This window comes from Leguminivora glycinivorella, chromosome 25, assembly GCF_023078275.1.
Source record: "Leguminivora glycinivorella isolate SPB_JAAS2020 chromosome 25, LegGlyc_1.1, whole genome shotgun sequence".
Lineage (NCBI taxonomy): Eukaryota > Metazoa > Arthropoda > Insecta > Lepidoptera > Tortricidae > Leguminivora > Leguminivora glycinivorella.
The window spans coordinates 2480714-2506244 of NC_062995.1; the positions used below are offsets into that span (position 1 = coordinate 2480714).

The 25531-nt window shown below is 36.9% G+C and overlaps 1 protein-coding gene across 2 annotated transcripts; it reads right to left on the reverse strand.

Moving 5' to 3' along the window:
- Nucleotides 1–315: 315 nt before the first annotated feature.
- Nucleotides 316–21343, reverse strand: LOC125239550 (serine/threonine-protein kinase PRP4 homolog). Of its 2 annotated transcripts, XM_048147172.1 has the most exons (7): nucleotides 21245–21343; nucleotides 19289–19832; nucleotides 7130–7233; nucleotides 5205–5387; nucleotides 2772–4000; nucleotides 1709–1807; nucleotides 316–1118 (listed from the first exon to the last, which is right to left on the reverse strand). In XM_048147172.1, the coding sequence occupies exons 5-7, from the start codon at nucleotides 3178–3180 to the stop codon at nucleotides 385–387; spliced, it is 1242 nt and encodes a 413-aa protein (XP_048003129.1). In that variant the 5' UTR covers nucleotides 3181–4000; nucleotides 5205–5387; nucleotides 7130–7233; nucleotides 19289–19832; nucleotides 21245–21343; the 3' UTR covers nucleotides 316–384. The 2 variants fall into 2 exon arrangements, with proteins under 2 accessions (XP_048003129.1, XP_048003128.1); XM_048147171.1 differs by lacking the exons at nucleotides 316–1118; nucleotides 1709–1807 and having other exon boundaries at nucleotides 2798–4000.
- Between the last annotated feature and the right edge of the window lie 4188 nt (nucleotides 21344–25531).

The following is a 25531-nucleotide window of genomic DNA, read 5'->3' on the forward strand; positions in this document are numbered from 1 at the left end:
ATACATATACTTGACCAGCATTGGCTAGCGTGCGAGTTACTGAGCATTTGCCACAATTTTTAACGTTATTACGGAAAATGATTTCAATTGTACGGAGGAAGTCAAAAATGCCACAAAAACATAGTAGAAACTAGAAACAAATTTCCAAAATGCGGAAAAATTATATACCTGCCTAAAGGTCAATAGAAATGTTAATTCCTTTTCATGAAGATACAATTTACATCTAGTTACCTACTATCAGACCAGGAGAAACAAAAACCAATAGAATAATGACATATTCAAATAAAGACAACCTGTTTTGTTATTTATTGATATAAAAACGTTTTTTTTTTGCATATCTTTATAAATGAGCATCTTCTACAACTACAACAGACACATGGAGTTTCACTTTTTCAACAATTTCTTCACAGCTTTAAAAATGTTGCTTTTCAATACGGCCTCAACATCTGTCTCGGGGGATTCTGAGAAGCGGGCGGTAGACGCGTTATCATTGTGATAACTGGAGCTGGACACATTACTATGAACAAAACCCTCGTGTCGAATCGCATCATTAATATTCTTCTTTAGTTCTTTTTCTATGTCAGTAGAATCATTCGCATCAAAAACAACTGCTGGATTTCTGGTCACATTACTATGAACAAAACCGTCGTGTTGAATCGCATCTTTTATATTCTCCTTTATTTCTTTTTCTATATCAGTAGAATCATTCGCATCAAAAACAATTGTCGGATTTTGTTGAAGAGATTTTCTATAAACACCATGATTACGAATAGTAAAGGATTCAGGATCAATGTCCTCTTCAATACTGGCTTTAATATCATAGTCCTCTAAAAATATGTTGATTTTATCTGTTCTAAGGTGGCGTTCTCTTACTCCTCTTAATACTGGCGTTGAGTCCTCAGCATGGTACTTGAAATCTGCATCTGCCTTTTTCCTGATTTCAAAGCTTTTCGGTTTATCATATCTATCTATAAAATCGGCTTCCTTCGAGTTTATAGCTTTAGATTTCTTACTTTCTTCGGACTTTTCATTTTGTGCAGCCAATATTTCTTTTAATCTTATATATTTACGTTTCAAACGTTCGTACTTTCTTTTCCCGTAATGCGGATGTTTATGACCTGTAATTAGGTGTGTTATGTTTACATATAAAAATTAAACTACTTATAAATCTTTAAAAAATGTTTTTATTTCGAAGAAAAACATCTACATAACTGTTACAATACCTTATATATTCTTATATAGTCAGTTGAAACTGTTAAAAATCTAAATTGTAGATAATTGCAGTGTGCACAAATAAAGAGGCCAGTTTATGCCCCAAAAAGGATAAGTTTTTTTTTCTATACTCAAGGGAACCAAATTAATATAGGACGTAGAAACTCTAGGTCTATGGGGTCCCAGCACGAACAAGTTGTTCACAGAAATCGCGAAGCGTCTGGTTGAGGTAACTGGTGACCGAAGAGCTGGCGACTTCCTCGCACAACGTATCAGCATTGCGATACAGCGAGGAAATGTCGCCAGTATCTTTGGTACAATGCCTCAAGGGCCTAGACTTTTAGACATTAGCTAGCTTTTAAGTTTAGTCTTAGTTGTTAGACTCATTGAGTTGCAGACGTCTATAGGTGACGGAGACCGCTTTCCATCAGGCGGACCGTATGCTTGTTTGCCACCGACGTAGTATAAAAAAAGATGTGTTTACATCTTAACTTACCCTTGTGTTTTTTATGTTTATGTCTCTGACGATGTTTATACTTCTTTCCTCTTTCTCTTAATACTTCCTCGTTTTTACTCTCCAGCTCCAGACGGAGCCCTAAATGGAATTAAATATTAGTTTTTTTTTTTAGTTAAAAGTTCAATTATAATTATTATTCCAATATTAAAAAAAATAAATATAGTTCTCAATCACTATAGCTGAAATTCATTCAAGATTTATTTGACACATTTGATTCGCTATTATTATTTCATATGACGACGACGACGCAACGGAGCCACGCTGTTACGTCGTCGCCCAAATCTAATGTTTAATTTGTTTATTTTTTGTGTCTTTTGTATTATTTTTTTTTTGTAAGTCTTGTTTTGTATTTTTGTAGTTTCACAGTGCCTTGGTGTAAACTGTAATGCTGTGTTACTTTTTGATTAAAATAAAAAAATAAAAAATATTGATTTAGTAGAAAATACCTTTATGAAATCTAAGCCGTAGGTACTCTGCTTAGCATAAGGTACAGCAAGGCAATTTCGACTGGGAGACAAATGCAACTGATAATTTTTTTCCATGTTTTACAATGTTTGCATTATTAATTAAAGTGTCCACTGGTTATATATGGCACGCGTGTAGAGTGGATACATGTGGAACTCAACTTATTAGTATAATCATGGAAAACATTGATCAGTTACAATAGCACCCCAGTCGAGATTTGCCTCGGTGTACATTGCCTAAATAATATCTACCCAATTAGATTAGAGTCTGGCTAATGAAAGTTGAACCCAGTATTTTTTTAAAACAGCAACTCTGGATGTCATATCATCGATTGTCATCTGTCAGTGTGACTGTCAGTTTAACGAATTTCGGTAAAAGTTAACATCGAAATCTATAAATAATAATGAATAACACGGTAAAAATTAGCAAAGTAAGTGCTGTAAATAAATTAGAAATAATAAAAAAGAAACCATGTTATCAATGTGTTGCCAGCTCCAATTTTTTTGAAATTGCCACGCCAGACTCTAAATGCATAGTCAAGTCATAGCCTTCCAAATTATTTTTAGAGCTTCCTTACCTGTATCTTCTGAAGAGCCGTCTGCATCCGAAATACCGATCTTAGATTCTCTTGATGTATCTTCTTCTCCTTCAGCACCTTCCAAATTTTTATCACTCTTTTCATTTGTTATGTTTTTAACTCTTGTTGCAAATTTACCCAAGCTTTCAGTTAATAGCATTTCGATTTTCTCATTAGTATCTTTTGTTTTCGTTATTGACTCGCCGGTGTTTAATTGTTGTGTTGTCTCTAAAGGTTTTCTAAATTTCGAATGTTTATGCGTTCTTTTTTTAGTTCTTTTTCTAGTTTCTGCAGTAGACACATGTTTAGAGCGATAACGGGACTTATGAGTATTTGTGTTGTGTGATAGGGAAAAACTAGTTGTAAGTTTATTTCTTATTGAAATAGCCTGGTTAATATAGTGACCCATTATTTCATCTTCCGAGCTTAGTGCGACGGACTTGGTAATAGTTTTTTCTTCTCGTTTTTCCTATAAGTTGTTCGAGATATAATATAACTACTCGTTTGTCTGCCATCTACGAATTCGAATAGTCTATCTTTTATAAGTTTAGTCAATGATAATTTCGGGAGTAAGATCGTTTCTTTCTTACTTCTAAGCCCTTTCTCATCGCTATGAGCTTTATCATATTTTTGTCTTTGTTTCGTGAATTTTTCATTGCCCAATTCATGCAAATCTTTATAAGCAGTATCTTCTTCTTCGGCTTTGTTAAGTCGAAATTTAATGTCACGCTCCTTTAGTTTACTTTTAACTTTGTCTTCACTTTCGTCACTGCCAGTTAACTCGTATTCATTCGTTTCTGACGACGATACAACAACTTTATCCATAAACTCACGTATATCCTTCATATTATTTAATATGCTTTCGTATATTGTTTGCGTGAACTTTTTTATATTATCAGTTCGACCCCCTTTCTTATGTAGTTTGTGTACATGCTTTTTTTTCGTCTCCAGTCTGTTGATATTGATTTTTGGTGACACGCCACGCCGGTATATGCCATCTATTTCACTATTTGCATAGGTATTATAATTGTCTCTTGTTTTTGTTGGACGGAATGTGTCATCCATATCACTATTTGAATTTTTGTAATAATCACCTCTTCTTCGAAAGCTTGGAATGGTACCTGACTTTCTTTTTTGTACTATGTCTATCATCATAAGGAGCAAAGCTTTACCTTTTGGGGTACCAGCAATTCTATTTATAGGTACTACAACAAGATTGTCAAGTATATCTGGAATTTAAAAAAAATACTAAATATGTTGTCATTATTTTATATAATTATACTCACAGTACCAGAGGCTCATTTCTCAAAACTGAAAGTTACAAGTTACAAGCGGAAGTCTCTTTCCAACTTGTCATATTAGACCTAGCTACAACGAGTCCAATATTTATTCTAATCTCAATATTTACGGTCTGTCCAAAAAGAGTAAAAATGTATAAGTTTTTGCAAAAATTTCATTTTTGGCACAAGCTTTTATCACCGACCGTAACTTTCTTTCAACAGTCATCTACTGCTCTCGGAGACGTTTCTAAAAACCCCTTACTCTATGGGATACGACGTTTCATGTCAGAGTTCCTATGACCACCTTTCTGCTCCATCATCAGATCACCTCCATGATACCATAATATTGCATTCTCACGTGATTTACCTACATATTTGTGCAAAATTTCAGACCAATCGGAAACCGGGAAGTGGGTCAAATTTAATTGCTACGTTTAGACGCACACTAACATACTAACAAGGCAAGTTGAATAAGCTTGTAAAAAGTGGCAACATAGTAAGTGTCATTCCTTTCAAATCAATATGTATGAGAAAACGAGATGACACTACGATGTTGCCACATTTTAATTTCGACTCTTTTTGATCAGACCACAGTATAATAAAGAGTACTATCGTGCAGTATGGCCACTCCCGCTCCCCGCTGAAAGTCCCGCCCACCCCCTCTCGGTTACTTCACAGTAGCCTGTCAAAAATGCGAACAGTTGACCTGTCATATTTCACTCATACAAGCATAGTACGCGTTCACCTACACGAGCTTAGACTGTGTGCTAGGAACGCGCCTCCCTCAATATTTGATCGCCAGTGTCCGAGGTGTGGTCAGACTGTTACGTAGTTCTCCTCTTCTTCTGCTTCATCAAAGAAGTTCAGAAAGACGTCGATATTGACGTCTACCGTCGTGTCACATCTCGGACACTGGCGATCAAATAAGTATATGAAAGAGGCGCGTTCCTAGCACACAGTCTAAGCTCGTGCAGGTGAACGCGTACTACGCTTGTATGAGTGAAATATGACAGGTCGACTGTTAGCGTTTTTGACAGGCGGTAACTGTGAGGAAACCGAGAGGGGTTGGGCGGCACTTTCAGCGAGGAGCGAGAGTAGCCATACTGTACGATAGTACTCTTTATTATACTGTGGTCGTGTCGAGAAATCTCACCGTAAGAAATGTTCTGCGCAGGTCTAACAGAATTTGGGAACTTTTTTATGTCGCGCAGAATATCTTGCATGAACTCCTCTTCTGATACATCAAAGATATCGTCCAAGAGGCCTAGGAATCCGTCAATGTCGGGCTCCAGCGTGTCGCGGTTAGAAAGCTTTTGGTAATATTCGTAACATTTTGCTGGAAAATATTTATATTCCTATGTTGAATTAGCTGAAATTATTGTAAAATAATTTTTAAGAAAAAAAACCGTCGCCTTTCGGGTTCTGGTGAAAGCTACTTGCGAATGTTGGATTATGTAGAAATGTGTAAGTATTTTTTAAAACTGCTTTTAATGCTTTAATTATTAGATGGCAACACAAATGAATATACGTATAACGTTAAGGTTTGAGGAGTTTCCTCAATTCCTCATGAATCCGATTATATTATAAGAAATCGAAGCTTGACAAACTTTGACTTGAAAACTCAATATGCTTAACAAACATAACTAAATAAATGTCACTGTTCTGAACTTAAATGCATGCTTTTCTTCCAAAAATACCAAAGTCACTATGAGTGTGCCGTTCAGATTTGAGGAGTTCGGTTCTGACTATCATCAGCAGTTCCAAAGTACTAAATAGCACGGCCCGCCGAACTCTGGCTTGATGCGTCGGTTGCGCGATTTGTATATCATGCCTGATGATTTACATTTTATTTCCCAGTTAGTGATGGATGCAGTAGGACTAATAAAATTTAGCAGGTCTCGAACAAGTGATCCAAAGGCTGCGAATTTACGGGAAAATCCTAGGTTTGGCCGCACTCCGGGCTTTTACAGTAGCGGTCAGAGCAACTTTTACTCGACGCGCGCGGAACTGGATTAACGATTAACGGACTCGAAGAGATTTAACGGAAGTTAACGAATCCGTTAACATTATTTAAAGTTAACTTAAAAGTTAATCCGTTAACCAAAATGTTAACTTCGTTAATTAACGATTAACGGATTAACGAGTTAATGCCCAGCTAATATGGGTGTTAGAGGAGCACTAAGAACGGATTTTTCAAAATTCACCTCCTAAGGGGGTAAAATGGGTATCCAAAGTTAGAATTAGATTATTTCGAGGCCGAAGCCTCGAGAAATAATTTTTAAGAAAAAAAAACCGCCTTATTCCTTTGGGGTTCTGGTGATAAATACTTTCAAATGTTGGATTATTATTTTTTAATGTTTGTTATTCGATATCTCCGTCATTTCTGAACCAATTTTGAAATCTGGATGATTCTGAATTACTTACAGATGAGAATGATTATCAGAACGGAACTCTAACCAGGGGCGGCTCACTCTTCATCAGCAGTTCCACTGCACCAAATGTCACTGTTATGGACGTAAGTGCATGCTGTTCTTATAAAAATACCAAAGTCACTATAAGTGTGCCGTTCAGATTTGAGGAGTTCCGTTCTGACCATCATCAGCAGTTCCACTGCACCAAATGTCACTGTTCTGGACGTAAGTGCATGCTGTTCTTATAAAAATACCAATATAAGTGTGCCGTTCAGATTTGAGGAGTTCCATTCTGACCATCATCAGGAGTTTCACTGCACCAAATGTCACTGTTCCGTACGTAAATGCATGTTGTTCCTTTAAAAACACAAAAATCACCATATGTATGCCTTTCAGATTTGAGGAGTTCCCTCGATTTCTCCAGGATCCCATCATCAGAACTGGGTTCTGAGAAAAATAAGACCAATCTGTATGCATATACATTCAATCAAAAAAAAATTCAAAATCGGTCCAGTAACGACGGAGATATCGAGGAACAAACATTTAAAAAAAAAAAAACAGACGAATTGAAAACCCCTTCCTTTGAGATTTGGAAGGCGGTTAAAACCTAGTGCACAGCCTTGGGACGCCCTGTAACCCTGTATTGTAAATAACGAAACCAACTCACCACGCATTCCTTCTGAACCAGTACTGTCCCTAATACTTCGTATAAAATCCTTTACAAATTCGACGACTACTTTATCGAGATGTGGTTGTAGATCATCAAGTATTCTGAAACCAAAGAAAAACTAGACTAGTGCTAGAAGAAAAATTATTTATTGAATAAGAAAACAGTAGGTACACCACAGAGAAAAATATTCTTATCATTAATGCAATTGAGGAGCGTCTTTTCAAAAGGACTTTAAGTATTTCTATAAGTCAACAGAGGTTATTTTTATCTTCTTATTCTTCTTAGAGATAAAACTGACGTGACGTGGCGGATAAGCTGCAGGAAAGTCGCCTCCGATGGTATGGCCACATACGCCGCAGACCGGTAGACTACGTCGGAAACAGATGCCTCAACCTCACCGTCCAAGGCCCTAGGTCACGCGGCTGCGGTAGACCTAAGGCCGTTTTCACATTATCCGATCCGATATCGGATGTCGGAAAGATTTCAATAGAAAAAATCCAAGATGGCGCCTGTAATGTATGGGATAACGGTCCGACATCCGATATCGGAGCGGATAATGTGAAAACGCACTAAGAAGCGCTGGCTGGACGTCGTGACAGCGGACATGGAAGAGAACAATCTCTCACCTCAGGATGCCGAAGACCGGACAAAGTGGAGAAGGCTGAGCAGAAAAGCGGACCCTGGCGCTAGGCCGGGAAAACGCTAGGGTGAAGAAGAAGATTCTTCTTAGAGAAATAAACCTTGTTGACTTATAGAAATAAGTCCTTTTGAAAAGACATTCCTCAATTAGGTACTCGTTTAAAGGGATCTTTTCAGTTGACTTTTGACCAATTGAAGTAGGATTGGAGATGGTAGGCATCCATACCCATACAGTACAAAACGGAGCAGAAAACGGAATCATAAAGTTTGAGGGTTCACTAATTGTTGCAGAAACTTTTTTTGCATTTACTTGATTCGTATAAGTAATAGTTTTTGGCAGAAGTCACGTTTGACAGAAACACCTTACGCAGAATATGCTTTGGCATAAAACATTTCGCAGATGTTTATAACACCGAATTATATTGGCATAATGTTAATGAGCATAATAGTCTTCTAGTCGAATAGTACTTTCGCAGATAATATTTGTGCATAATATTTAGGTCCGTGGGTGTCGTAGAAGGCGACTATGGGATATAGGTTAAATTGTGGTGTAGGCGAGAGGCTGGCAACCTTTCACTGCAATGCCACAGTTTCGTTTTCTTTTAACCCCTTATTTGCCAAGGGTGGCCCTGAAGCTTTAGTGGTTTCATGTGCTCTGTCTACCCCTTTATGGGATACAGGCGTGATTGTATGTATGTATGTATGTATGTATAATATTTAGGCGGCATAGTTGTCCTTCTCCTTTCAATTTGGTGTTTGATAGCGAGTCCGGCGTATTAGGGATGCAAGATAACTAACACTCCTCCTCGTTTCGCTCGTCGTCGTACCTAACGGTGGCTCTGGGGCAGTATTTTTTTTTTTAGGGTTCCGTACCAAAAAGGTACAACAGGAACCCTTATGGTGCGACTCTGTCCGTCGTGTCTGTCCGTCTGTCACATTCCTAAATATCTCGAGAACTACTAATGCTATCAACTTGAAATTTGGAACATTGTGAACATTGTAAACTTCTACAAATAGAAAGTATATATTTTTTAATTTATTAATTTGAATGGTAGAAAATGGTCAAAATGAAAGGGGGGCAAACTGTAAATTTCAAGTTACCAGGTCAAGTGGGGTATCGTTAGGGGTAATTCTCAAAATAGTGGCATCGTACCCTGCCATCACGTTTTTGAATAGAAAGTATGCGAAATATATAATTTTCACATATAATTAAAATTTTCATGAGTAGGCATTAACGTGACACATCGAGGCCAAAACATATTTTTTCTATAAATATAATACTTTTGTAAAAAAAAAATTATTGAATACCGTTTTCTACTGTACCCTGCCTTGTCACAACGCGACACAGCTCAAGTTTTCGCTCTATAGATTATTGAATTGCAGTTGTATGATATTAAAATATCGTTTTTTGTAGAGAATAGACTACTATATTCTTAAATATACGTTGCGCGGGATGTCTCGATTACTTTTGAACACAAATTTTCACGTTCAAAGTTTGTCCAGCGATATTTTCTCCATATCCTGTGCGTCCGCGGAATTGCAACTCACTCACACACAGAAAGTCTTATTGAGACCCTAATATACGTAAAACACGTAGCCAGTATGGTTCTAGCCGCCGGTGTAAAGGTTTGTGTGTGAGGTGCTGCGGTCTTGTGGTTAGAAGTTTTCAAAGTGTGACGTTCGGAGTTTGTAACAGGTATGTCCACTTTATTCTGGCATGATTATTTTAAAATATTAATACGGCAGTTTTGTTACTAATAACATTTTAATGTTGTATTGAAGTATAACTATTTATATTAAAATTATGACAGTTGTATTATCAACAGTTTCGGAGATAATATCTAGTTAATCGGATTTTCACTACACCCTGTGTAACTTTATCCTGCCATCACTCTGCAGGGTAAAGTGACTGTTGACAGGATAAAGAAACACAAGTAAAAAAAAGCTATTTTGACATGGTTTTTACTAACTTGCAATGTATGTATGTATGTATGTTTGTGTGTATGTTGAGGTCAAATCTTGCAACCCAATTTGAAGCAGAAATGTTCAACCGACTGAGCTGAAATTTTGTATACACGCTGCGGATGACGTTCGCATATAAGCGCCGATATGGGGCATTGGGTCCTTCGATATTGGGCAATAGTCTGCTCTAGTGATGGGTAGGACATCATATTAAAATGAGTTTGTATGAGTACCTCATTTTCAAAAATGAGGTGTTACAATGTCTTACTTCAAATGAGGTGAGGTACTGGTACATAAAATTTTACAATCGGCAATTTGATAGACTCAATCGGGCAACAAATTCTAGTATGTATATGTATACTATGTAATAACATCCTTTATACCTATTAAATTTTATTTGCAAATAAATGTTAAGAATAGAACTTGAACAACAGAAGACTGAAATATTATTTAAGAATTCCAATCGTTGTAATAAGAAACTACATATAAAGCAAATTGAGTTGATGGTTCTATGAAACTTTTATTCTATTTTAGCTGTTGATTATTGTTATTTATCGTATGTTATATTCTTGATATCATGGTTTCATTTACAGTTTAATAATTATATATGTCAATTGAAATTGTAACCTTAAAAACTGCATATTTTTAACAAACGTGAGTTCATATTGTTTTCTAATTAGGTACCACTTTTGCGTAAAAAGAACCAACTTACCGCTGCGGATATTCTAACAGCAATATTATAGTAAATTAAATGAACACCAACATTCTCGACGCCGATCATACTTTTGACTATATTTTTGCACGTAAAAGACACCAAAGCAGAGCCACAAGCGTATTAAATCATGTATAAAATATCACCATTATTGTATTTTGGTGTATTTATTAGTAATATCACTGTATGACACAAATAAATTTGCCACTGAACTTTGGAAACAACAAACAACTTTTTTCTGTCTGTGTCAACTGACAACGTCAACTGTCTAGGAATTACGTTTCGTTTCACGACTCACGTTTATTATTTGATAATGTTGTAAAAATGTGTACATATTAATAAACAATGTTATTTTTATTAACAATGTTTATATACTCCGCGTCATAAATACCTTTTTATGGATAATAAACATTTGTCACTAAGAAAAAGAGAGAAATTCAAATTCATTGAGACGCTAACTCTTCATGCTTACAAAGTTCATATTTGTTGCATTTAAAATAACAACTACACCTACATAAGAATGTAAATTAAAAAAAATTGAATAATTTAAATAATATTTCGGTCATTAATCCTGTAATGTTGTCCAGCAAACTTCATAAATGCACATTTTGAGTCGTCCTTGGTATTCAAAACGCTTCGAAAACAATTATGTCACCGTCCAGTATAAGAGAGCTCCCTTATTACAAGTGACAACAGTCATACAAATCTGTTGGTCCGATAGGTCACGTTAAACTGGTAAAGTCGGTAGCTCAAGTAATAGCATCGAAACTATCGAATGTCGAAAATCGCGCGCCATTTTGACGAGATGCTTGGATCACAACGACGCAATATGTATGAAAGCTTGCGGCGCTTAAGACTGTTTTCTTTCGAGTCACGTGTAACGTATTTTGGCGAGGCAAATTTTGAGGTATAGCGCGTGTCTGTCTCACTCACTCTTACGGTAAACCTAACTAACTGTTTCACTTTGAAAGGATTTTTCAAGTAATGTTGGTAATGTGACATTGTCGCGAAGAGGTCTTCCGGTACAAAGCGATTTCCGGTACAAATCTATCGGTGGACCTTTTGTCTCGGCAATAAAGTTTGTAGTTCGGTGACAGCCTTTGAGGCTTGAGGAGCGCGAGGCGCGCGTGTGACAGATGAGTTTTTGAATGATTTGAAGTTTGTGTGTATTTGTGTGGCATGAGGTGTTTGTGTAGTGTCGACTCTCGCGAGGGAGTTTGAGAACCGCGAGGCGCGCGTGTGACAATGAGTTTTTGAATGATTTGTGTGGCATGAGGTGTTTGTGTTGTAAGACTTGCGCGCGAGGTTATGAGTTTTTACTCATTTTTGAGGTGAGGTGAGTTGAGGTGTGATGTAATACATTTTTTCCGTGTGAAGTGCTGCGACAAATTAACAATATGAGTGGTACAAATGAGGTGCCTCATGAGTGAGGAACTCAACACTAGTCTGCTCAGCGCCGAAGCAGTCCCGACGAGGCTAGGAACCAATTTGATAAAATGTTCCTCGGAATACCAATTTTGATTAGAATTTAAGCCCAAGTACTTAATTTGGGGCGTAAGAGGGACCGCCTCACCGCCAACAGGCAACATCCCTATCGTTCTTGCATGTAGGCACGACAGAACCAGATTGCATTTCGATCGGCGTATAGCGTCAACTATTATCATTTTGGCTAGGTCGGCAGTAATCACTTTCTTCGGGCAGAAGCCAACCTTTTCCCTCGAAAACCTCGTCATCGGTCGTGGCAAGTAACACCGCAAGCCCAAACAAATTAATGCGCCCAACTGTGAGCTCAGTTGCCACTGTGGCTCTCCTTATTATCTTGGTACTTTCTTCCACTCACGGCTACTATTGTGTCATCGGCATAAAAAATGGTTATCATGCGGAGAAGTTGGACTACTCTGATAGCCAAGTCAAAGCCAATGCTCCAGAGCAGGCGCCCAGTACCGACCCCTGTGGAAAACTGTGGGTAGGTTATGATTATTATGAATATGCATGTGGGTAAGAACCCAGAAGAATAAAGAAGTCAGTCTTGATTTGAGCACGTAGCCTCATTGACCTGTCCCTATACGTTTACATGGCGCAGCCGGTAGGAACACCACACTCCATTTGTCTTTCTAGGCATCTTCCTCCTGATTCATTGAGCACTACTCTATCTGCAAGGTAATGCCCTATGGTGAATGATGATCTTCAAATAGAAAGGCGCATCATGGAAGCAATGCGCCTATTTTATTACCACATAAAGAAGAGAGCCGAAGTAATTGGCAATGTCAAGAGATACTGCGATGGCTCCCTGCCTTTTCTCTGCTACCAGACCGCTGTATTTATGCAGGGCATCATTTGCGTCTATCGCTCCTCCCAGAACCCGATCTCTGATGTTTGGGCACGTGTCTTCCAAAATGCGTGCACAGCAGTAGATGAGACTTACGATGATGCGCTCAACATCGTGCCAGTTTCATCTAGGAAGGCAATGGGACGGTATCCTAAGGGACAGTCAGCTGGACTACCCTTTTTTCGAAAGGCACAGTCTGCCCACCTTACAACGAGAATGTATACCCTCTCGGAGGCAGTCGTCAATGTGGCCACGTAATCTACTTCCAAGATGTTTAAAGAGCCAAGGCACGCCGTCCGGCCCTAGAGTGGCCCTCATTTTAAATACTGACCTCATTATCTCGACATCTGTTACCAAGGAGACATCAAGGAGACGAACCAACTCTTCCACTGGGGCAGCCATTGCAGGCATTACACGCACAAGTATAACTCACATTGTGAATCATGATATGTGCTTTGTTGTTTTACAAGACTGTGATTATAGGTACTTATTTATTTAAAAAAGTACAAAATGGTGTACATAATGCCTTAAGGCATTCTCTACCAGTCAAACACTGGGTCAAAAAGAAACATTTGGTACGTGCAGGCATCGTGACAGAAAACAATAATCAGATATCACTTACTGTACTTCAACTGTTTTGAATAAAAAATAATGGATATTATTTAAAAAAATACTTTTTTTGCTTTTGTTTCTACTTAAAGAAAAAAAATTGAATTCTAATAAAATCATAATAGTCGATATACGTTGAATTATTCGTGGTAAACTTGTTTTTTTATTCAAACTCTCTTTATCCTGCCCTGTTTTCCCTGCTACCCTGTCTATTCACTTTCTCCTGTATGTCTAAAATTTCAACTCGCTATAAGTTCTACGTTTTTACGACTATTTCGTTCCCTCCCGCAAATTCCGTATCATTGATGCACTCAAAAACATATTGAAATCCAAAAAGGTACAAAAAAACCATTTTCATTTTTTCTCATTTACTTTACCCTGACGGTGCCACTTTTTTGAGAACGAACCTTAGAAAGAGCGCAAATTGAACGTAAATAAACAATTTTTTAAAAATTTTTTTGTAGTGGAAAAAAAATTTTTTGAAGGAAAATGTAAAAAAAAATACCATACCCGCCCTTATCTCCGAAGTTTACCAACGAAAAATTATGAAAACCTTACAAAATATTGGTTTTATGCTAAATATTACAGGAAAAATATAATCGTGTTTGTATTTAAAAAAAAAAAATTTAAATGACAAAAAACTTTTCAGACTTTTACTTTCAATTTACCCACCCTTGCGGATGTATATCGTTCTTCAAATTAATACGAGATGTTACCTAAACCATCTTCTTTCCAATAAAGTAAAAACTGTTTAAATCGGTTAACATTATAAAGAATTACCCTTGAAAAATCAACATACTAAATAGGTCGCGCAAATTAGTTAGCGAATTCACCCAGAGATGGCGCTATACATATGGCGCTATGCTCATTAGTACTGTAAGAGAGTCGGCCTATCAGTGGAGAGCATCCAAACATTTAAACAACGCTTTGAATCAATATTTTTTTATATTTTAGGAGCTAAGTACAACCGTTCACTCTCAATCGCTGCTTCTATATGAATGCCCCATTGAAGTGTCTGTTTTCCTTGACGTTTTTATACTGTTCCAATTTTAAATCAGGGACTGCCAGTCAGCGACCATGACTGCTGTAAAAGGTTTCATTCTGAATGCGAAACCTCTTACATATCCCTCCCCCTTATGTTAGAAGCAGCCATTGTTCACAATACTACACCCTATCCTATCCTATTCTACCCTAACTACCGGTTGGCCCTACCTAAGCCAGGCCCCCCTACACACAAAAAAAATCTCCTAACACCCAATAGTGACAGCCTCATTCAAGGTAGCCAACATCTAACGCTCTTTGCGTGGTTGCCTAGTCCACGGTTGAGACCGCCATAATTTGGATAGTTGGACTATAGCCAAGGTCCTCGCAAATTAGTCAGATATGGACTATGGTTAGGAAAACCAATGGCAAAAACCTAACCCCTGCCCATCGACTAAACCCTTTTATTTTGAACTTTCTGACAGCTAATTGTCTGTGGCCATGACTAGATGACATTGACATGACAGCTGTTAGCAAATTCACCTAACTTCAAGTAAAAAAACAAGGCAAAACGTTTATTTCACATGAAAAAACATAATAAATTTTGAAGATGCCGATTCTTGTTGGCGGTGGCGTTGAAGTGGGGGCTTCTCATGGCCGCCAATCTTCCCGCCGCGCCGGTTGCGAAGTGAAGTGGAGCCCGAACGGCTCATGAAGATTGCTGCAGCTGCAGTGCGCTGCACGTTGGTGATGACAACGAAGTGGGGTTGCATATGACCGCCAGCCATCTCGCCACACCGTGAACAGCTGGATCAACTGGTCATCTAGTCGGCCTTGTCTTGATACATGTAAAAGAAATGTGTATGAACGTTGTTCTTTGTAGTCAGGAAATTATAAGGGTGTTGTGACATTACTCTATAACTTTAAACGATTGTATCTATTTATTAAATATTTACAGTTTGGGGTGTGTTTTATTCCACAGTTTACATATTTTCATATAACTTAACCTTATTGGTAGCTATAGGAAAACATTATGGAATAAATAAGCCTATCAAATAGTTTTTATTCTAATATAAACATTGCATAAATAATATGTATAGTATTCTACATGTTATATATTGCGCCAAAATAATTAGTTCTATGTGGTTATTCACAAATAATTATCCTTTTTAACATTAGGGATAGGCAAATGACATTTTCTGTCACAAGTCGTTTTTCCTTTGAAATAATGTACATTTTAGTTCACTAATCACAATTATTCCCTAAGTTCTACAATATAATGTATAATTAAAAGATTGAAACTAAATTTACATTGCCTATCTAATGTAACCTACATATCTAGGAAGATTTACTGCATATGTGTATGATTAAGTATATAGGTATGATGGAGCTGATGTTCACGCAATTTGCGTCGACGCCCATGGTCACCGAAGAGGAGTCGTAGAGTTTCTTGAACAACACAATCTTAATCGCCCGTTGCTCTGTTGAATGTCTCGCATTCCATTTTTACGTCAATTCTGCACAGCTATATTTTAACTATGGAATGGGTGATAATGAGTATTAAATAATAAGAAGTATATCACCCGGAATAGCTCTTCGTATTGGCGACGATGGTCACTTTGTTTTCTTTCTTCTTAAAGCGCGTTTGGCTTATCGCTTGGCATGCGCTTCCTCGCGCTATGAGGTCGGGGTTCGTTGTCTGAAAACTCTGAAACCGAAACTAGGGGAAACTTTCAGACGTTAGCGCCTTCACCATGTAAGAGAGTCGGCCTATCAGTGGAGAGCATCCAAACATTTAAACAACGCTTTGAATCAATATTTTTTTATATTTTAGGAGCTAAGTACAACCGTTCACTCTCAATCGCTGCTTCTATATGAATGCCCCATTGAAGTGTCTGTTTTCCTTGACGTTTTTATACTGTTCCAATTTTAAATCAGGGACTGCCAGTCAGCGACCATGACTGCTGTAAAAGGTTTCATTCTGAATGCGAAACCTCTTACAGTACACATACTTTTGTCTTCTAGTCAAGTCATTAGAGTTATATGAAAACATGAGATTATTTTAACTAGGTAGTTTGAAAGAAAGTTTGTACGGAACCCTCGGTGGGCGAGTCCGACTCGCACTTGGCCGGTTTTTTTTGATATCGTGTCAGAATCTTGCTCTTCTAATAGTATGCTATATGATTATTATGTTACATAAAATTATGCTAAATCAAATTCGACCAAAGTAATGTTCTACAGAACAATATCCTGCCAAATGTGACGTATGCGTGGTAGTAATAATGCCAACTATTTTTTCTGCAAAATTAACATTCGACCAAAAGTGTTTCTACGAAACATGTTATGCGAAGTGTGTTTCTGACCAAAATTATTTTGCCAGAAGAGGGTAACCCAGTTTGAGATATCAATTGATACAATTTATTATTGTAAAATAAATAACAGAATCAATAAGAAAACCCGACTTTAAAATGGATAAAATAAAATAGATCTAGTTATGTGTATATAATATTGTAAAAAAAATAAAAAAAATATTTGAGGAATTCCCTCAGATCTTCAAGGATCGGATCATCAAAATTCGACATGACCAAAATAGTAAAAATGTGAAACTAAACAAACATAGGTACTGTTAGTCAGAAAACCTTTAAAATCGTTGCATACATGAAGCCTTTGAGCAAGAGGCTGATGATTTCTACAGCTGAATTTATCTTAAATATCTGGGCAACCGAGCTTCGCTCGGTTCTGTTTCGTATCCTTGACATGTGTCGCCATCTAGTTCAAAAATGAATAGTACCTACATCGAGCGAAAGAATTCTCAGCCTTAACAACACAACTACTCCACACGAGATGGCGCGCATTTCGCCACAAAAACTCAAATAGTGTATTTTCTATTCGTTTTAGCCTTGACCTGTGTCGCCATCTAGTGTTTGCAATAAATAGTACTTACATCGACCGAAAGAATTCTGTCTTAACAGTACAACTACTGCACACGAGATGGCGCGCGAAGAAAAACGCATGAAAACTCGAAAATTCGCGTTTTCCGGGACCTAAGGATAAGTTAGACCGATTTTTCACCCCCAAAAACCCCCACATAACAAATTTCTGCGAAATCGTTAGAGCGGTTTCCGAGATCGTCAGTGTAAATAAATATATATATAAATAAATAAATAAATATACAAGAATTGCTCGTTTAAAAGTATAAGATTACGAACTGGGGCCCATTTCTCGAAGCTACAAGTTACAATTTACAAGTGGTAGTCAATGTCTAATATGACAAGTTGGAAAGTTGTAACTTTCAGTAAGTTGTTATGATCATATATTTTGTGGTCATAAACATCACTAGTCATAATTTTTGTTACGAATAACGTTTAATGGCTCTAACAATAACAAACCATAATATTGGATATAATAATCTCAAAAGTCATAAAGTTGATGAGTATAAAATTGAAAATTATAACAATAATTATTCAGAAATATTATTAGGCATATATTTTGAAGCCCTACTGATTGTTCTGCATATAGATTTAATGTCTAAAATTCCTGAAGTATATTATATTTCAGACATACATATAAGTACACAGAAACATTTTTATACATAAAATAATCTCATTGGTGGGACTAAATTGTTTTAAAAATAACCCTTTTCCTCGTGTAGGTTCGTTAGTTTCCTTTTGTACCTTAGAGCGGAAATAGGAGGCCCGCGTAGCGGGGCTCCGTCGACTTATTGGCGGAACAAAATTGTTTCAAAAAATAACCCTACTCTTTTGCTAGTTATCTTTTGTCCTTAAAAGCGGATATAGAATATTGGAGAGAGCAATTGGTTTAATAGGTGCCATGAAAATTTAATAAATACTGAGGAAGTTGAGGAAGAAATGCAGACGAAAAAAACATTGCGACATTTTTTATGGGAAATAATACAGATCCCATTGAATGCTATTAGTGAAGAAACACATGGTTATTAATCATTATGACTTGTGATAAAATCCTTAGAACAATTATTCCGAATAAGTTTATTTCCTTCAACATTATGGATTTGTACAACTATGGACTTTGATTATTATGGCTAATAAATTTTATGACTAACAATAATTATGACTTTCGAAAATCGGAACTACAATTTCTGACGTTTAATTTTATGACTAGTGATAATATGACTAAGAAAAATTATGACGGAAAACGTTATGGATAGTAAAAATCGGACTTAAAAAATTATGGGAATCAATAGAGACCCCTTTATCTACTCGTACCTTATAGTATAGCGTCTTAATCTACCTTTCTATCGCACTTGAAGGGTGATAGAGAGGTAGATTAACCCCCTTATTCATAAACGTTCACTAAAGTTATCAAGCCGATAAAGTTCGTTTGTCCCTTTCCGACGTATTGGTGTGATAGAAAGGGACAAACGAACATTATCGGCTTGATAACTTTAGAGTACGTTTATGAATAAGGGGGTAAGACGCTATACTCTTGGGTCAACGCGTCACGTTCGTTTTTCGTCATGAATGTCACGATCCTAAATTTGTCCGATTTTGCTTTCGTCAGCCATTCTTCATTGGTCAACTTAGTCTGCAGTCATTATCGTCTTTCATCATAATGAGTTGTTGGCCTTTTTCTTATTTCGACTCAATCGTTTTTCGTCATTTCGTATTTGGTCATATTCTAAGTACCGACCTAAGACTACGAAAAAAACACAGAAACATAGATTTAACAGCGAACATGCCGAAAGAAAAGATTATGACGAGTATAGAACGAGACAGATTAAGATAAAGATGAACAAATTGACCGTAGTTGAGAAATGGCTGACGAAAGCAGAATCGGACAAATTTAGGAACGTGACGAAAAACGAACAAGAGTATATAAAGACATCTAGGAATTCGTCGATAGACTATAGCTTAGTGATTGATTAGGTTAATTAGGTTATACGTACGTGCGCAAATGAATAATGAAATGGTTGATCATAGGCGGCAGTTCGGTAAGACGTTTAAGTGACAAAGTCAAAAATAATTTCCTCAAAAACGCTGAGAACGGGTACGTCCCTTCCTCTTCTTCACTTTCCACTGGTTTTGTTGTTAAAGGTGTTGTTGTGATTATTGTATATTTTGTTGTTGGTGCAACCTTTGCTGTTGTTGTAACCAGATCAGGTGGATTTTCTGTTGTATATCCTATAGTGTAGGTAGTAAATGGTGGAGTCGTAATTATTGACACATCTTGTTTCGTTCCTCCCGCAGTTGTAGTAACTGTGCTTCTTTTCAGCCATGGGGGGAATACATCAACAGGTGTGGTAGATCCTGTGAAAACTTTTTGTAGTCCGGGGATATAAATTGGTCCATGGTTCCAATAGTCTTCGACTTTGTCGAATTCCCCTGTGGTCTTCCAAAAGTATGTAACGTACCTTTTAGTTGTCTGTGTGTGTGTCAAAGTAGACTGAAGTAGGAATATGGCTAGACATAGCATTTCTAGAAATGTAGTGCCTAAAATGGAAACCCCTGGATTAGAACAAACTTTGTCTTAAGCAAAAAATAGACAGTGATAGTGCGTTTTCACATTATGCGATCCGATGTAGGACCGATATTCCATATATTTAAGCCGCCGTCTTTGATTTTTGCTTTTGAAATCCTTCTTCCTACATCCGATACCGGATCTGATAATGTAAAATTCACATACAGAGGAACAAAACTGTATTAGGTAAGATAGTAATAATTATATATTACTAGATTTTGTCCGCGGCTTCGCTCGCGTTAAGAAAAAAGTAGCCTATGTCACCCTCAATCCCATCCCTTCAACTCACTTAAAAAAAACCGGCCAAGAGCGTGTCGGGCCACGCTCAGTGTAGGGTTCCGTAGTTTTCCGTATTTTTCTCAAAAACTACTGAACCTATCAAGTTGAAAACAATTTTCCTAGAAAGTCTTTATAAAGTTCTACTTTTGTGATTTTTTTCATATTTTTTTAACTTATGGTTCAAAAGTTAGAGGGTGGGGGGACGCACTTTTTTTTCCTTTAGGAGCTATTATTTCCGAAAATAATTATATTATCAAAAAACGATCTTAGTAAACCCTTATTCATTTTTAAATACCTATCCAACAATATATCACACGTTGGGGATGGAATGAAAAAAAATGTCAGCCCCCACTTTACATGTAGGGGGGGTACCCTAATAAAACATTTTTTTCCACTTTTTATTTTTGCACTTTGTTGGCGTGATTGATATACATATTGGTACCAAATTTCAGCTTTCTAGTGCTAACGGTTACTGAGATTATCCGCGGACGGACGGACGGACGGACGGACGGACGGACGGACGGACGGACGGACGTACGGACGGACAGACAGACATGGTGAAACTATAAGGGTTCCTAGTTGACTACGGAACCCTAAAAACGTCAATTCGACGCTCCGTCTTGCCGTGGAAGACGGACAAACAAATGGACAGTGGACACACACACTTTCCCATTTATAATATTAGTATGAATTTTCCACTTATTCTTTATTACTAACTATAACCATTGTGATATCTTTTGTAGGGGTTTTGCTTAGAACTTACAATGATAATTCAAATAAAAATTTTCTGTAGGTAAACTTTGTGTTATTTTGGGTTAAATTGTGGCGTAGGCGAGAGGCTGGCAACCTGTCACTGCAATGTCACAGTTTCATTTTCTTTCAACTCCTTACTTGCCAAGAGTGGCACTGAAGCTTTAGTAGTTTCATGTGCTCTGCCTACCCCTTTATGGGATACAGGCGTGATTGTATGTATGTTATTTGTTTAGTCTTAGAGAGTGTACTTTTGCAATGTTAAAATGTTTGTTTTCCCTTTTTCTGTACTAATTGCCTAAGTCTTGTTTTCTCTTATGATGAATATCACTCATATAAGACAATATAATATGACCTTGATATCCATTGTTGTCTTCGATAATGTTTATTTTAGATTAATTACACTGTTTGAGTTCAGTCTATTGGTTGCCCGTTCATTTCACTTAGGTTTTCACTAGGTACACAAAAAGTAATGCAAATGCAGTTTTATATTCCAACACATTTTTTATGAGCAATATCACAATTTTATTATTTTTAATGTCGACATATGTATTTGATAGGTTTTAGTTTCTCTGGCACGAGGCTCGAGTGCTATAGGATGAAATATTGTACTTTTTCACCACATCGACTGCCAATGGTAAGGGCTCTCTAGCTTGATTCTTCGAAAACAGATAGCAAAATTGCATTTTATCCACAAGACTTTAAAGTAATTTCACACTTTAAACTTAATGTCTTAAGCTGGCTGGTAGACTTTGACTGATAAATGGTGATTTTGATTTCACTCGGTGGCAAAGTTTGTTTAACTTTCGTGCCTCGAAACCCTCGCAACACTAGATTCCACTTTTTGAACCAATATTCCGAATAGAACCGATCAATATTGCTCTGAGCGAATTCTAGGTAAAGTACAGGTTCAAGTCTAAAATATAATTATAATAAAATTGACTGAGTTTGCATTGATTTATAAAATTTAATGCTTCCCAAATCCTGGCATATTTGTAAGATGGTATTCTACCTTAGATTCGATTACATAGTTAGTTACATTCGGTCGACCTACCGACCGAAAAGCGTGTTAAAAATACGCTGAACCTGCTCAATAAAATACAAAAGCGATATCTCTATAAATTCATTCTAACCTTCAAAAATTGGGCAACTTCTCACACTAACCTCAATTCTTTTCTGCTTTTCTAAAAAAGACCATTAGTATCTAACAATGCATCTAGAATAGAGAAGCTGTTGAATGACCGCCTACCTGTTGATCAAACGATTGACTTTTTGTTGCGGTCAAGTGTGAGTTGGCTTTTAACTCACCTGGCAGGCAATTATGGTCGCGCGATAAATGATAAAATAGCAGGCCGTCCCTATCGCACTATTTGTAAGTGCGATAGGGACGGCCCGATGTTTTATAATCTATCGCGCGACCATGATTGCCCTGCTGGGTACTTATGTCCAAAAACAAATGCACAAACGCTTACGATTATATTGTTATATGATCGTAAACTAGAACTTTCCTTTGTTAATCCGCGAATAGATAACGTGCAAGTCAATCAGTGCTAACCTGTTATAATTACTTGCGTATTTTTTACATGCAATTAATTTTCCCACCCTCCCACCGCAAAAATAAAAATAAATACGTAAATAAATATAACAACCCACCACCAAAAATATTATTTATTTGCGTATTTATTTTTATTTTTGCGGTGGGAGGGTGGGAAAATTAATTGCATGTAAAAAATACGCAAGTAATTATAACAGGTTAGCACTGATTGACTTGCACGTTATCTATTCGCGGATTAGCAAAGGAAAGTTCTAGTTTACGATTAACATGGATTTCCGCAAAGTAACGCCTGATTCCATCGATTATTGTTATATGATCGTTATCGTAGCTATCTCTATCGCTCTTCTTTATTGGAGCGACAGAGCAAGACTGGCGTTTCGATCGGCGTCTAGCGTCATTTCTGCTAAGAGGGTGCGCCCATAGACTATATTGAATAGTATGGCATAGAGTTATCAGTCAAGATTTTCGAATGCATCGCCATCTATTATTAAGTTACGACAACTTTACATGTGACTTCCCATGGCTAAAGGATCCTTATAGAACATAAATGATGTGGACCCTTTAAACATGGAACGCCGCATATTTATGGCGCGATCTTTGATGAATAAATTTTATGTAATTACTTAATCATTCATCAACCAGTCACGTAAATAACTATGTCAATATGGACTTACATTGTCAATAAAAATGACAATATTATAAGTAATTTACAATTTAATGACATGTAATTAACCATAGAATATCGTTCGCTAGTTTGCAGGTGGTACAGCGACATCTAGCGAAACATTTGTACATCAAAAAATACTTACAGATTTTACGACAACAAGTCATTACCCAGTTTGCGGGGGTAACAGTGATGTCTAGCGAACAACTTGCACTACGGCAAATAATTATTTTTCACGCCCTCTATCGTTGAGTTTCCTAAACATATCCTAAGTACATCGGATTTACTATTTCCTTTGACTGAAAACACCGTGGTGGGTGCGCCATAAGCTAGTATGAAAGTGCGCTCAGGAAGCGACGCAACTTTTCATACAAATACGTAAGTCGCCGAACAGTGCTATTTTTTTAATACTATGACGGTGGCAAACTGTGGGCAAACTAGTATAAGTGCGTTTTCACATTATCCGATCCGACATCGGATGTAGGACCGATATCCTATACATTACAGGCGCCATCTTGGATTTTTTTCTATTCCTTCTGACATCCGATAACGCATCGGATAATGTGAAAACGGACTAAGGCCCGCCTGGTGGTAAGCAATCACTGTAGACTATAGACGCCTACTACTTCAGAAGTGTTCAAAATTATTTTGTCCTTTTTTCCCGTCGTAGTCTGTTGTGTTGTGATATTGTAGAAAAAATTTTGTACTTAACAAATAACCACGGATCTCTAAAGATCTCGATGACCGTCCCATTCTACAATATCGAATGTATTGCGGTCATATATCGATCGTTTTGGGCATAGACAATTTTCCTTTGTTGCTTTTTTTTCTGGACGCGTGATTTGGGTGTGAGTTGTGTGGCCAATTGCAAAAAATATGAGGAATGTGCGAATTTCGGAGATTGTAGACGATTTTTTGATTTAATAGCTGACTATAAATTATAGTGTCACTAAAATTATGAAATCTATTAGACAAATCTGGGAGGCCCGTTTTGAATTTGGGCGCTACTATTACAGTCATGCAAAATAACTTTTTTAAATAAATAAGAGGCAAACAAGCAGACACCCAAACACCAAGCTACAGTTGCGTTTAGAATCCAGCGAACTAAATTGTTATAACTTTGACAAATAAAATGTTATCAATTATCAATTTATCATACAATCGAGAAGCCGAATATCATACAATAAGAAGAATAGTCATTTCATGGGTAATTTATCGATATTTACTAATTCAACTATCGATATGACATAAATATACACATGTATATACTTAAACATAACTTTGGCATGTAACAAATTTATAGTGTAATTTTTATCATGAAATAAAGAAATCGAATCTAATCTAATCTAATCTAATCTATAGACGTTCAACCAAATCTTGGCACTTAGAAACTTCGCGAAATTCAAATTTTCTATGGAAATCAAACTCTGCGTTGCCTGGCCTACGTTTTAACTCCATTTTTAACCCCCGACACAAAAATGACGGGGTGTTATAAGTTTGACGTGTCTGTCTGTGTCATCGTAGCTCCGGAACCGATGAACCGATTTCGATTTAGTTTTTTTTGTTTAAAAGCTGAGTTAGTCGGGAGTGTTCTTTGCCATGTTTTATGAAAATCGGTCCGCTAAGCTATGTCGCGGTCGGGGTTTTTTCGAAATTTTAATTTTACGATATTATTATGTGTTATGTTATTCGATGATGATTCCGCCAACGTCAAGGTTTAGGAAGGCACGCGTCTTATGAAGACAATTGTCCGGTGAGCCCTACACTTTTTAAATTTCCCGCCTTTTTTAGTGCCAAGATTTGGTTGAAATGAAATGAAATATTTATTTTCCAAGTAGGCATATTACAATGCGCTTATGAACGTCAAATAAAGCTACGCCGGCTCTAACCCTACGCCTCAGCCTCGAGAAGATTTCAGTCCCCCCTCAGTTGGAGGAGGGTATCCAACTATAATATCCACTATGGGACCGGCAAGAAACTCGGCGGGCCACTTCTTTTCAAAACATTACATCTTATAATTAACATGCATTAAAAAAACAAGATACAATTTAATAAGCAAAAGTATTCATAAAAAAAAATATTAAAACAAGAAATTATACAAAGTACAAAGCTATTATGATTATTAATAAGAGATGTTAGAGATGTATAGAGTCTCTAAGTGTCAAAGTACATCTAAAAAAATTATACTTACATGAAGAAAAAAAAACGAATAACTAAACCGTTTATAAAGCCGATAGTCCACTATCATATGTTTACCATAGAAATATGATCATAGGTCAGTATGCCTCCCTTTTTCACCAACGTGAAGAAAAAGGCATGTCGCCTATGATCATATTTCTATGACAGACATATTACTATTGGCCTAAAGCAGCTAATTTCCACGAAAGTGCTCATTTAAAGTGCCATTCACACTATTCACTTCA